The 14075-nt window shown below is 47.5% G+C and overlaps 1 protein-coding gene across 1 annotated transcript in view; it reads left to right on the top strand.

The window, feature by feature from the left end:
- ACAP3 (ArfGAP with coiled-coil, ankyrin repeat and PH domains 3) overlaps positions 1-14075 on the top strand; it is a 97744-nt gene that overhangs the window by 57620 nt on the left and 26049 nt on the right. Inside the window, exons 5-10 of the mRNA XM_054849649.1 lie at positions 1342-1400; positions 4479-4662; positions 5349-5393; positions 5844-5939; positions 6283-6357; positions 7233-7244. Of these exons, the coding sequence (XP_054705624.1) occupies positions 1342-1400; positions 4479-4662; positions 5349-5393; positions 5844-5939; positions 6283-6357; positions 7233-7244 (471 nt within the window). The remainder of the gene's footprint in view (positions 1-1341; positions 1401-4478; positions 4663-5348; positions 5394-5843; positions 5940-6282; positions 6358-7232; positions 7245-14075) is intronic.

The following is a 14075-nucleotide window of genomic DNA, read 5'->3' as shown; positions in this document are numbered from 1 at the left end:
AATCCAAAGTGCTTCATACAGTTTGCTTGCTGAAAGAAGGTGCCTCCTGTCCTTCAGACGCGGTCCTGTGTCAGCCTCGTGCTCCCTGGTTGAGAACAGTCCCAAACAGTCCTTCATGCAGTGTGGGCTCAGGGAGCCTCCCCAAAGGGGATCTGGTCGCTTTAGGAGAGAAAGCAAGGCCAAACGCTGGACTGGGAGACGCTGCTCCTGGTGACTGCATCCTCAGGAGGACAGACACAGTTACCATTGCATGTTCCAGGACCTCTCTAGGTTAAATTGGTGCTCAGGACGCCGTGTTCAGTTGGACCAAATGAGCCAGGGCTACTCATGCCAAACAGCTGTAGTGATGCCAGAGCCCAGCACTGATGTTTCAGGGTATCATTAAGTTTTGGGCCAGTGCCCAGGCCTTGTGTTCCTGGTGGTGGAATTGAAATGGGATCCCTGTCCATTCTTTGTGGCCACTCTTGCTAGCTGCAGCGTGGACAATGGCTTTTCCCTCTAATCCTGGGACCGTGTGTGCTTCCTGCTGCAGTTGCTATAGGGTCTGGGAGCCTCTGCCCATCTGGTCCCAATTAGCTGAAATGCTGTGTCATCCTGCTGCATGTCTGAAATATGGAGTTATTTGTAATCATGCCCGTCAGAGATGGACGGGAGGGACCTGAGCAGACACCACTGTTTGGCATCTAGCCGAGGGTAGGGGGAGAACCTCTCTTAGAGGAAGATGGGGAGGACTGGAGATGAGACGGGCAAGGGTGTAGAGTAATGGGTGTGGAACCATAGTTTTTTTTTTTTGGTGAGGGACAGACAGGAGAGTAAAACTTTAAAGACTTGTAGGCACTGAGTCTCTCTGTACTGTATGCCTGGACCTCTCGCCAAAGTTCATCAGCATGCGGCTGGCTGTGATGTACCTTCAGCGAGCGTTCCTGTCTCCTTCCCTAAGTGGTGTACTGTCGAGGTGACAGTGCCCTCCTCTGGCAAAATGAGAAAATCGAGGCTCTGGAGAGACCCTTCAAAGTGGGGCCTATGAAGGCAACTGCTCCTGCAAACGCTCCTGTTATGAAGGTATGTTGGTGGCATAGGTCTCTCTGGGATATTCAGAGCCCTGGCACAGGCTGTGGAACCTGCAGTGCAGGAATTCTGCACTGGTAGGGGAATGCTGCAGCTACAGAAAAAAGTTATTATCCATTGTAAGAGTCATGAAGTAATGGACACCACTAAATTCTGGAGTAACGCTGAGTCCCTTACATTGAAGGTCCTAGAGAGCATTCATGGATTTTCTGACTCCTCAATGTTTCCATGTTGCAAAAATATTTGATATTCTTTTCCCTCTTTTTCTTTCAGATCCTGTTTGATCAGGCTCAGAGGTCAGTCCGGCAGCAGCTGCACAATTTTGTGAAAGAGTGAGTACTTGTCTTATCAGTTTGATCTTCAGCTTCTTGAACTTCCATTGCACCTGTCCTTTTTGCATTGGAAACAGAACTATGCCCTCAACACAGCTACTGAAGGCTCTGCTTGGAGCAGGAGAGACATTGAAGGGCAGAGGAAAGGATCTATTTTGTGTGATGGCTGTTGCTGTCATCTTGCTACACTATTATTTGGTTCAGTTGTCAATCAGATGTTTTCATCCTGTTCCCAGCTGATAGTTAAAGCTGGACACGAGGCATAATTCCAGATCAGAGCATCATCCTGAAGTCTGGTAAAGTTCATCTGCAGACTCCATCTTTGCTGCTTCTCACTGATCCTCTAGGTTAAACACATCCCAGAGTTCAGATCCCTGCAGAGCAGGGCCAGCCCTACATCTTATGTTCAGTGCAGAGTCTCGTTAGTGGTTTAAAGCAGTGCATGCTTGCAGAAGGGAGGAACTTTACTGCCAAACGACTTTGGGGTCCAGCAGAATCATTGTGTTCTTAGCTCCTCGCACAACGTGCATAGTCACTCAAAATTACAGCAGCCCTGCTCTTCTGGAGTAACCTGAGCATCTGTCTGGAAGATGAGAGTTTCAGACTGGAGAGCCTTTCTTGCATGGAGGGAGCAGCTAAAATCACCGTGCCTTCAACTTGGAGCTTGACCACTGGTTCAGAGTCCTCCGCTAATGGAAAGCGAGTTTGCAATGCCCCGCTGTGAGCAATGCGGAATGCTGCGTGTTAAGGATGTGAACTTGCACGTGGCAGGCCTGAGGTGCAGAAGGACTGAGCCTGGGAAGTTAATTGAATGGGGACAGCCTGTACCTTTGATCAAGCCTCTCGGCAGGCTGTCCCTGCCATTGCTGCGTTAACGTGTTTTCTCCGAGTGCCTCTTTTCCCCAGAGCAGGTACCTAGTGCCGCACAGGATCCCAAGGCAGCTGAATGTAGGTCAGAGAGGCAAGCGAGGCCCTCAGCTAAGCAGGAGCTGGTTGCCATGGGTACTGGTAATTGACTGTGAATCCCTCAGCATCTGTGTGGTTCGATGGAGGGAGGGGGTCCCTAGCTGACCCCTCTGTTCCGCATCCCCATCTTTTTGCCTAGCACTCACCCTACCCCCACTTTATCTATAATCATTTCTCTGATGAGCTCAGATTTAATCTGCTTAAGGCTGGCAGTCGGAAAGGGGAATTTCACCTTCATTTTGGATCTGTCATCTTTTCAGCATCTTTGCAACTTAGTCTTTTTTGCGTTTGTACTGCTCAGTCTCCATGCTTGCAGGCCCTGGTGCTTTGATCTTTGCATTGCTCCTGCCCTTGGTTGGAAAATAATTTCTATGCTTGGAATGATTTTGAATAATCCACCTAGGGCCAATCTACAACTTCCTGGCTGACAACGGGAACAAAGGAACAGTGGGAACTGTGCCCTTGCACGGCGATTCATACATATCTGAGAGGGCAATATTTACCCTCTAACCTGCCCTCCCTGTCCCCAAGCCCTGAAGGTCTTTGCCTGGTTTAAGTGGTACACACAGGAGAGGTCAGCTTGCCCTACCCATGCTGCCAGTAGCCCGATGTTCTGTGACTACCTTAGCCTGTTACCAAGCCACAGACCTTGCTGAGTGGAAGGGTTTTATTAGCTAAGTCTTGAGGTTGCAGTCGTGCTGCTGCAGCCTGCCTTAGAGCTAGCTGAGAACTTCCAGCGGTAGCACATGCCTCCAGAGTCCTGCTCCTTTCCACGGGGTGTATGCACAGATGAGGAAGCCATTCTCTCCAAAGCTGGATCAAAAGCGCAGTAAAATCCCCACAGCCCTTTGCTGCAAATGACCCCAAAAAGCAGAAGTGACCCTGTGAATGGAGTTAGATGGCCATGTAACGCAGCAGCCCTGAGCATTCAGGGTGATGTGAAGAAGCAACAACCACCAGAACAGTAATCCGATCACCTCTGTTTTCGTTTATCCTTGCTGTACCTGCCCATGATAGACTCTCTTGGCCAGAGGCTGATCCATACGTAAGTGTATGCAACTTCAAACAGTTTGCCATAGGGCAGGGTTCAGCATTTACTGTCTGACTCTCATGTTCAACTGAGGCTCTTTGCCTTCCCTAGGGCAAAGAATAAGTGGATGCTACTTATTTATTAACAGTTTTTAATGGCTTTAAGTTATAACAATTTATAATTGAGGTAAAGAGAGCTCCACTGGACAGAAAATAAGTGTGTTACATCTGCTGTAATTCAGCATTGCTGCTTTGAACTCCTGAGGAACCAGGGCCACTTGCAAGAGCTGATCTTCAGGATTTGCTGTCCTCATTTCTTTGTGGTCATGCAACTCAAATCAGGTCCTGCCTGACTGGTACCTGCTAGTTAATTAAAAAAAACAACCAAACTCAAAAAACCCCTGCCTGTTGCTGTGCCTTTATAGCCTCCCCCTGCCAGGCAGACCCCTGATCCCATGTGAGGTCTCTAGGGGCACGTAAAACTTTGAAAGTTCATATTGTGGATCATGTGTTTCCAAATGTTAATAAATGTGCCTATTATAAAAGGGGAAAAGAATAGTGAAATGTCTGGATTTTGCAATCAGACAAGACAGAATCAGCTAGAGATGCACATGAATGGCCTGGCTGCCCTAGCTGAATGCCCTGTCCTGAATTTGAAAAGCTGGTTTTACTCTTTTTACAAAGTGAAATATGAATGTTTTCACAGGTAGGTTCTGAAATGTTCTGCTCACCACTTATTCTGAGGGCAATTATGGACTATCGTTAGGGCTGCATGCCATCTGGCCTGGCTTTCTGGATGCGATCCTTGGAGAATTTCCTTAAGGCTTTGAAGGCAGTATGTAAGGTCCAATATCTTTCCTTGCCATCTGTCTCTAAAGAAAGACTGTTTAGAGTTAATCTGGAGTCAATCCAGCTGGACACAGTGGAGCTTGGTGGGGTGGGTTAGGATCCCCATGGCATCTAGAGCAGGACCTCTGAGTGATCATAGTGTACCTGGTTGCACCTCTCCCTGCTCTGCTGGTATCGGCAGTATTCTGGCTGTTTTGTAATGATTCTCACAATCTCATGTTCTTTGGGTTCCAGTGATGTCCGGAAGTTCAAGGAAACCAAGAAGCAGTTTGACAAGGTGCGAGAGGACATGGAGATTTCTCTGGTGAAGAATGCCCAGGCACCTCGGCACAAGCCCCATGAAGTGGAGGAGGCAACAGGCACCTTGACCATAACCAGAAAGTGTTTCCGGCATCTGGCCCTAGACTACGTGTTGCAGGTTGGTGTCTGTGCCCACAGCTCTGACTCCGTTTCCCAGTACAGAACAAGACATCACAGGCAAATTGCTAAATAATCTACTGTAGGGAATGAAGAAGTTGAGGAATGTGAGAGTGCAAGTAGAGTCTTACAACTGGGTTAAAAAGGGTACTGGATTAACTAATCCATTGGACGCTTTACCCTCTGCCCCTGAAGCAGGGAATCCTTAGGACTGGTGTGTGATGGAGCATGAAACCACCAAGGCTTGCTCTAGTCCCAGGCCCTGGTGTAGTTGTGCCACTATGAACCCATGTGTGGCTTAGCAAAGCCCTGTACTGCAGTAGGTGCCAGGGTTTTGAGCTGCCTTTTGGTACAATCCAGCCTGTCTGTATGAAAGAGTAGGCTGTGCTGGGGTGCGAGGACCTTCACTGGTGAGGCTGTGAGTTCTGTAGCTGATCACATCTGCTTGAAATAGTCACCTTGCAGTGACCTTAATCAGTAGCAGCCCAGGTCATAAAATGTGTCTATGCTGTTTCCCTTTTTATTCCACCTGGAACTCACCAGAACTGTCTTTTCAGAAACTACCTTTCTGAAAATGTCCTTGAATAGTTTGTGGTTTGTTGTAGGGGTATTGCAGCAAGTTGTTCGTGCATATATCTCCATGCCAAACTGCTTAGCGCTGAGCGTCTTATTTTGATTCCTTCGCAGATCAATGTCCTGCAGGCCAAGAAGAAGTTTGAAATACTGGATGCGGTAAGGGCTCTTTGTTTTCTGTGGCTGCTCTCAGTGACTCAATGAAAGGCAGCCCTCTCCATTTCAGGTTGCATGGGTCGACATACCGACTCCTCGGTCTGCCCTGGAGATACTGTCTGGGACTGCTCTGGGGGCTGCAGGTATGCTAACAAGAGGGGAGAATGAAGGACCAGCAGGATACTCCACAGGCCAGAACTGGAGGGGACTTTCAGGGGTGAAGGACACTGCTTTCGCTGCTTTGTGCTCAGACCAGGGGTTGCCTGACAGTGCGGAAGGATTTGTGAGAGGAAGAAAGGAGAAGAGGGAGAGGCATCTAATGCGTAGATTGCTTTGGGAAGGGAAAGGGTTAGACCTTGCAGAGATTTGTTTGTGGGTAGTAAGGGATAAGGACTTCTCACGCTCGCTTTGTCCCAGAACCTGTTCTGACCTTGCTGTTGTTTCCCTCCCCAGATGCTGTCCTTCATGCATGCCCAGTACACCTTTTTCCAGCAGGGCTACAGTCTTCTCCATGAACTGGACCCCTACATGAAGAAACTAGCCACAGAGGTAAGGGGACAGGGAATATGGTTGACTCAATCTGCCTGTTTGTACCCCTTCACCCTGAAAGGATATCCTTGTTCCTGTTCAGCTACCGCTCTTGGTAATCAGGGAGTGATCAGGGCATCCCGCTTGTTGGATGTTCCATAAACCATGCTGCACTATGGGGTGGCAGCCAAGAGCTATGGTTACTTTCAGTGCGCACCCAAACACGGCCCTTTTCTCCCTCTTGTAGGGACTTGTGATGTTAGGTAGTGCTGGTGTAATCCCAGAGCAGGGAAGCAGAGATGGACAGTGGCTCATAAACCTCCTTCCTGACGTTTATACCCGATGTTCTCCTCCCTGCCTTTAGCTGGACCAGCTGGTGATTGATTCTGCAGTGGAGAAGAGGGAGATGGAGCACAAGCATGCACTGATACAGCAGAGGGTGAGTCCTGGGGCTGCAGCTTGGCGCAAGCAGCACTCCTCTCTATCAGCACGGTTGTCTGGATCACACAGTGGCAACTGCCATCTGATGAGGGGCCTCCTTTTTTTTCCCCCCTCCATCTCGCATCCTTCCTCTGGCTGAGCAAGCTAGCTTTTGCTTGGCAAGCCCTATGATCTCCAGCTACTGCAGCATTAGCATGTCCCTTCTGCTTCTCCCTGCCTTGCCCCGTGGTATGGCAGCATGCCTGAGTGCCCAGCCCAACCAGGTGGCCAGGATCCCTGATAAATCATCCAGCAGATGAATGAGTGGATGCACTGCTTTGGACAGGACTTGCCACAGGGTCTTTTTGTCACTTGTTGGGAACTCGCGCTGTACCGAAGTGATGTTAGTGGGTCATGGGGGAGAGAGAGCAGGACTCTGTACTGCTATTGAGAGAGGAGTGTGCTGCTGTGAACTTTGTTTATACAAGCATGCTCCAAACTGCAGTTCAGATGATTCTTGCTTAGCTCCTGTGACATGACGTGGCTACAGTCTTGAGCAGCGTAACTTTGGAAAGGTCCATGGGGACCCAAGCAATAGAGCTGCTGTGGCTGAGCAAGCTGTTCCTTTCAGCTGAGCTCTGGTAACCCCCTATGTGTGTGCTCTCACCTGCTGTAATTGGGAGGAACCACCATGAACTGGCAAGATAATGGGATTTATTATCAAACAAGTCTGAGCCTTCAGTAGGGAGGCATCTTTGGTTAATGTGGGCTCTGATTTTTCCAGACCATTCATCTGGGAATGATTCCAAATTTGAGGCTTGTAGAAACATCAACTAATTTATTTATTTTTTCTTTTCCTTCTCTTTTTCATGGATTGCTGACCTGCCCCTGCAGACCCTCCTGCAGGTGAGTACCCACATGCATTTCCTTTTTCTGCCATCTTCATTGCTCAGAATTAGCACTTTGCTGCTCTGGATGTTTACTAAGTCCTGCCTTTGAAAGCAAAACCAAGAAACCTTGCCACAGCATTAGTGCTGTAACCTGAACACTGGAGATGTAATTTTAAAGCCCAGTTTCAAGTGAGTTTGGTTTCATCCTCATCGAAGTTGTTTTCAGTCCTGTGCTAAAATCAGATTTCAGTTTACTCTGTATGGTGGTCAGCGTTGACTCGGAGTATTGCAGTGGCAGCAGTACTCGGCATGTTTGGTGCCTAGGATCCTTTGAGGACCGCGGGTCTGGTGGGAGGTGAATTGGCTGCACAGGCTTGTAACCAGAGGGCATTGGTGGACTTTCAACATACACACACACACGCTCTCACCCTCTGTGGGCACAGTAAGAGGGGACTTCAGAGAGCCCTGAGAAGTAGCTGTTCATGAACCAAGCCCCAAGTGGGAATCGCTAAGGAGTCCGTATCTGGCAGACACTTGTGTGGATCAATACTTCTCGACAGGAGGATTCTAAGTGGCCGTTGTTTTCTTTCTAATGTGCTCTCTCAAAAATGTCATAACCCATGAAATGGAAACGTAACCAGATTTGAAAGCTAATGACAGACATTCCCTGTGAATCAGCCTGTGCATGTGCTCCCTTTGGTTAAGTGTTCTGAGGGAGGGGTAAATCCATCTGTGAACTCTCAGTTCCCCTGGGACTCTGGAGTGATGACTTCATTCAAGGGAACGTGGAAAATCTCTCTTGCGCAGTGCATTTCAGTTAAATCTCTTTACGTGGATTTGCTGACTAGACTAGCAGGGAATGAAGCAGAGGTCAGGTTCCAAGAGGGAGAAGGAGCAATTACTCTTCATCAGGATACGTATGCATAGAGCTGTGGCTCTCTGCATAAGCTTGTAAGAGAGCTGGACGTCCCTACTGCGATTTACGATTTAAAGCTTCCAGCCTGGCAGTGAGACTGTTTTTCAGCTACTCTGAGTCAGTGTTGCTCCTCCCTTTGCAATGGAGCGCGGTGCTCTGCATCTGGTGAGCATCTCGCCATCTCCAAAGGGAGCGCAGCACGTATTTGAATACATGTCTTCATGCTCAGCCCAGAATGCCCTCTGGTGTCTTGAAAAAATTGGAGATTTAGTTGCGCTTAATTAGAGAGGAGTGGCAGAAGTATCCTTATTTCCTCAGCACAGTGTCTTCTCAAACAGCCTGTTAAGGCGTGACAGCAAGGGAGGGAATCTAGTTTAAATAATACATTTTGAAGTGTTCTTGGGGTGGAGGAGCTGTGCGGATTCTGAAGACAGGGAATTGAATTGTCTTTGGGCAGCTTTGTGAGGCATGGAGGGCAGCTTTCTGAGAGCCAAGTTCATAAGGAAGTGGTCTGTGGTATTTTGTTTCATTATAGTTTTAATTAAAATAAAGTTGGTAGGAGGGAAACTCAGCACAAATCTTGACTATTTTCTTTGATACTAGAACTCAGATGTCTTTTTCCTGTGCCACCCTTTCCCCATCTTCCCTCACTGACATCTTCCACCTTTGGGATGGATTCCTAGGGCAGCTATCATTTCAAGCTGTCGTTTTAACCACTGCCCTCTCTGCTTTCCCAGCTCCAAAACCTTAAAGAACGTCATTTGCAGCCTCACACTTCATAGGAAAATAATGCTTACTTACACAAAAATAAAATCGGCAAGAGGAACGGGAAAGATTTGATTTTTATGGGCTACGATAAATATTTCAGTTACCCTCCTGTTGTGCAAAGAGAGAGGAGAGCTTCAGTATGAAGGCTGGGGGTGCCTTTCTTCTGACCACGCGTGCGATGTGTGTGTGCAAGGACTCCAGTGTGGAATAAATTTCTGCAAAGGCTGAGGAGATAGTCTTGTAGCTTCCCACATTTCTCTTGTGTGGCGAGCTAAACTGCCTTAATCTGCACATGTGATGAATTTGTCTGTGTTCATGCGGGCTCGGCTGCTTCAGATGGACGCACAAAGGCACGCAGGGCCTGGTGTAGGTTGGACCACTTAAGAGAAAAATTTTGGAGAGCTTGGCACTGGAACACAGGGGCCTAGGAATTTTTTCCAATGGGGAATGAGGAGAGAAATGGTAAGATTTCAACCAGTCCTCCTTAGCAGATGCAGCTCTTCCCGAATCCTTCCACTGCACCAGACCTGACAGGCCAGGCTCTGAAAGTGGAAGACTACCGAGCTGTATAAAAGCTGCTTGGCTTTGCAGTCCGGCGTAGCGGGGGAAGCAATCGTGCTTCTGTCCCCGTTTGCACGGGAAGGGAGGTTGGAGTGCCAAGGCAGAGCTCTCTGCCTCATTTAGTCCAGCTGGTAGATAACAACCGAGGGGCCATATGGCACTTCAACACCCCGATTTCGGTGGCCGCGGTGGAGCAGAGGTGGAATTACTGGCCAAAGGGTGGCTGTGCTCCAGGAAGCGACCCCACTAGAGGTGGACGAGCCCGGCTCTGTTCGGGTCAGGGAGGCACTCGGTGAGCATCTTCCTGTCAACTTTGCTCTCTGGTGCCTGGCTTCTCCTGCTCCCTTCTGTGCCTCCGTGGCAGCTGTATGGTAATTAGCCCTTGCGCTGAGCTGGTTGATTGTGAATAGGAGGCAGGAGGAGGGGGTAAGCAGGTGGTCCCCAGAGGCCAGCAGACTTCCTTCGCCTAGTGCCCCTTGCTTTGACAGGAGCCAACGGTAGAGCTTAAAGCTTCCCAAAAAGGAGTAGGAGGGGTAAAGGAGAAAGGGCTGAAAAAAGAAATCCCTCCTTCCCTGCCAGCCCACGGTGCTTAGCAGAGATGCTACTCTAGAGAGCGAACGGAGAGAGAGAGAGGACACACAGAGCTGCTCCCTGCTCTCGAGGCAAGAGCAGCGAAACCTCCCTTGCAGCTGGCATCATGAAGATTTTCGGCAGGCTTGAATACCTCTTGGTAAGGAGATTCCTGCAGGGTTGGTTTGACTTGGGGAGAAAGTTTAGAGGGTGCTTTTCCCTGGGAGAGCAAGGATTGTGCCTGTAGGACCTTGCTGGCTGATGTGACCCAAAAGCAAGTACAGCTTTATTACTGCAGCAGAGCAAATGCGTTTTGTTCTGTTTCTGTGATGGAAATGCTCTGAGGCAGGGCACGGATCTCTGTGCATCATCTGCTGGCAAGCTGCAGAGCAGGGAGATCGTTTGGCATTAGGAAATTCAAGAAACAAAAGGTCCGTAAATGGGATTTGGCCAGAATGAACGAAAGCTGTCTGTGCAGAACCAGAATGTAGGTGGGGGAGCCCTCCGCCAAATCCCATCTGCCTCTGAGGGTCTTGGATTGTACACAGCGTATACAAAGCGGTAAAAATAGCCAGACAGAGAAAAGCTTGAAATATATTCAGGCACCAGAAGAGAATGTGCACGCACCAGTGTTTGTGCAGAAGGGGGGTGTGTGCATCTTTAGGGAATGTGAATATTCCTCCTGAATTATGTTCTCTTTAAATTGAATAACAAAACTAGTCACAGCTTTTAACTTCCAGGAGAAGTTCTTTTCAATGCATGGATGTATACATAATGTTGTTAGTGTACATACTATTATTGTTAAATACTGAGCATCATTGGTTACTTAAGTAAAGAGGGCACTTTTGGATAAAGCCTTTGTCTCTTTTGGATAAAGCGTGTATTGCGTGTGCTGTCACTTATTCTAAATGGTATTGATTGAAAATAAAATAACACAGAGGTTTGGTAGTAAGATGTGTTTCTCTGAATATCTAAAACCATCTGGACTGAAATGATTCACTGGTCATGATTGCCTAGTTTTGATAGTGTTCTCTATCAGTAGAAATCAAAACATTGTACAGAAAAGGACAGTATCGTTATTTCCACATTGAATTGATATAGTGAGGGAGTAATGCTATGGCTTTTCAGGGAGGGATGTTGCCATAGTGATTGTATTTTAAAGAATTTTGAGGAAGTCTTGGTATTTTAGAGAAAGATTTTTGTGTGTTCGCAGCCAGGTGTTGTGCCCTTTGGGACAGGAACGAACCTATGAACAAGACCTTCCTATTTCAGTGGGTAGGCTTGGCCAGGACTCCTTACTGCCCAAGGGCTCCAGGCTGATGAGGGGCATCTTCACTCTTCACGTTAAGTCTGTTCACTGAAGCTGGAGAGTTACTGAATTTCATCAGCCATTTTTCTCTGCCTGAAATGCTGCTTCACAGGAGCAATGGGAAGAGTTTGCCTGGCCTCTGCAGCGCGAGCAGTGTCTGTGCATGCTGTGTGGAGATGGACAAGGGAGTTCTTAACCGAGTGGCCCAGGAGGCAACCTTCAAATAGGGTTCTTTCTTTTGGGGTGTTTTCTTTTCTTTTCTTTTCTCTTTTTTTTCTTCTTTCATGGGTCTGTTTTGTGCCTGTGCTGGGTTTTTGCTTTCCATTTGCTGGTTTGAAAGTGTCCACATTAATGTCCTTTTTCACATCCCTATGGATGTGTCTCTTGGAATGTGTTACTTCATTGTTGCTTCAGCAGCGTTCATTGTGCTCCCATGGAAACCATTGTGATGTCATTTCTAAAAGAATATCATTCCTAGGCAGCCTCGTGTGTAAACTGAGTGACAGGACTGAGAAGGGGAGGGGACAGTGAGACAAGATTGGTGTCACTTACTGAAAGTCGGTGAAGGAAAGGGAAGCAGATAATGGCAGAAATCTGGTTTCTTATTTTGGAAGATGTCCAATTTATTTTACCAATGTGTGATCCAACATGTCACTGCTGTTGCTAATCATGATTGCATATGCAGTTGTAGCCAAAGCCATTCAGATCCCAATCGTAGGAAGCCTTTTCCGTGTCAAGCATTTTTTCGTATTACAGAGATGATGAGGTGCTAAATGCAGACCTAATAAATCAGTCCAAACTCATTTAGAGCAGGCTTGCCTACTCATGTACACTGCAATGATGGGAAGAATTTGGTAAAGGGTAGTTTATTAAAATCGTGCATTAAAATCTCACGTATAGCGGGAAATGGAAAAGGAGGGGACAAGAGAAAGCATACGTGTGCACGCTCTTACTCTGCTTTGTCAAGGGTAAGATTTGAATCAAGAAAGCTACTCTGAATATGGTAGAAGGGGTGACGTGTTCCTTCTCCACCAGCACCTCCCAGACATCGCAGCTTGGCTTACAAGGCTGGAAGGTTTTTATTTCCTAGTTCCGTGTGGAGCCAGACAGCCCGCTGATGCGCTGCATCCCGTAGAAGAGTTAGACTTACTGACGGCACAGCTGGTGATGTGCTTGGCAGGAGCAGTGTCCATCAGCCAGGACCCTTCAACTGATTTCCCAGAACTAACAGGATCAAAATCTTTTTGTGTCAATGAATAGAACAGATACAGGGACGCATTAAGGGCAGATCTGCCAGTTAAGGGGATTCATTGTCATGCATCTGCATGTATCCAGCTGTGGCCACACACTACCATGGTGTTTCATCGCCGTTGGCAAGATTTCCGCAGACAGTTCCTAAGCTAGCTTTGACCTGGAGTCAGTTTTCAACAGATGTTCTAGTAACTTTTTTCCCAGAGATTTGTCCCGTCTTTTGAATGGCTGTGGTAAGAAAGCTCCCTCTATGGGCTACGGCAAGGTGGTGTGCCTAGGAATCCATTGTTCAAGCCCACAGTTGAAGCTCGCTCTAGTGCACTGCGAGTTTCATAATTGCACTTGCCATGATTTTGCCTTTCAGCTACCCGAGCCATTTCTGTACACTTCTGGCTTTGGCTGAGAAAGGAAAAATGATACTGATTAAGGGGATAACTTCTGGATTTTTTTCACCCTCCCCTTTCCCTTCATTTGTCTCTCAACACTCTCAATATCTTCATAGCAAAGACTTCAGGTGCTCCCAAGCAGAGTGCAATGGGATGGAACAAGGTGTCCCTGAGGATCAGGCTGCTGCCACGGGGATAAGAGGCAGACTGGTCCTTATCCCTCGGATCTCTCCCTTGATTTGTACCTACTTTACAAATCCAGCTTACAGCTCTGGTTGACTATTCTGCCCTCCACTGCCCTGCAGTACTTCTGTTGATAGCAGTGGACTTGCTCAGGTATTACACCAGCAGAAACATGAGCAGGATTTGGCCTGGGGATGTTTCCTAACCAACGAGAGAACAAGGAAGAGAAATATCTTTGAAGTAATGCAAACACAAGCCGTTCTTCCCAGTAATGTGTTTCTACGTCTGGACGTCATCCAGATGGCTCTCTGTCAGCCGTATATGCGCTTGGTGTATTTGTGTATAATTTTCTCTTTCTAAAACCGGGCTTGGGGCAGGTTAGAGTTCTTTCAAAGGCAAAGAACACTCCACGTGCCTTCAGCTATTCTGCTTTAGCCATTCCATTTGTAGACAGGTGTGATACAATACAGACTCAAGGAGGTTAAATTCACACCTGGCTTGACTCCACCGATTTTTAGTGGATTTACTCTAGTGACGCATACGGCCCATCTGTTCCTCCTACACACACAGGCAATATATCCTCCTTACCATCACACTGCTTGATCGTGTAAGGACAGCTGAAGAAGTCAGGTGATTATGTTTAGGCTCTCCCCCTCATTTTTACCTCTTCCACAAAATGAGGCACAGCTAAGTGGTCATTTTTAAGGGAATTTTGGAAGAGTTTTGCCCTACACTTGCTGTGCACTTTTTTCTGAAAAGTCTGCATTATTTATTAGAAAACAGTGCGGAGTCTCATCACATTTATTGAATTGTCACTTTGAAGCAACTCTACGAAAATCACACATTTAAATATCTATGATTTAGAGGAAAATTCCCTCTCGCCTTTGTCTGCAATATGTACAT

Source organism: Grus americana, chromosome 21 (genome assembly GCF_028858705.1).
Source record: "Grus americana isolate bGruAme1 chromosome 21, bGruAme1.mat, whole genome shotgun sequence".
Taxonomy (NCBI): Eukaryota; Metazoa; Chordata; class Aves; order Gruiformes; family Gruidae; genus Grus; species Grus americana.
Note: the sequence above shows the minus strand (reverse complement) of the source record. Positions and strands in the feature narration are given on the sequence as shown.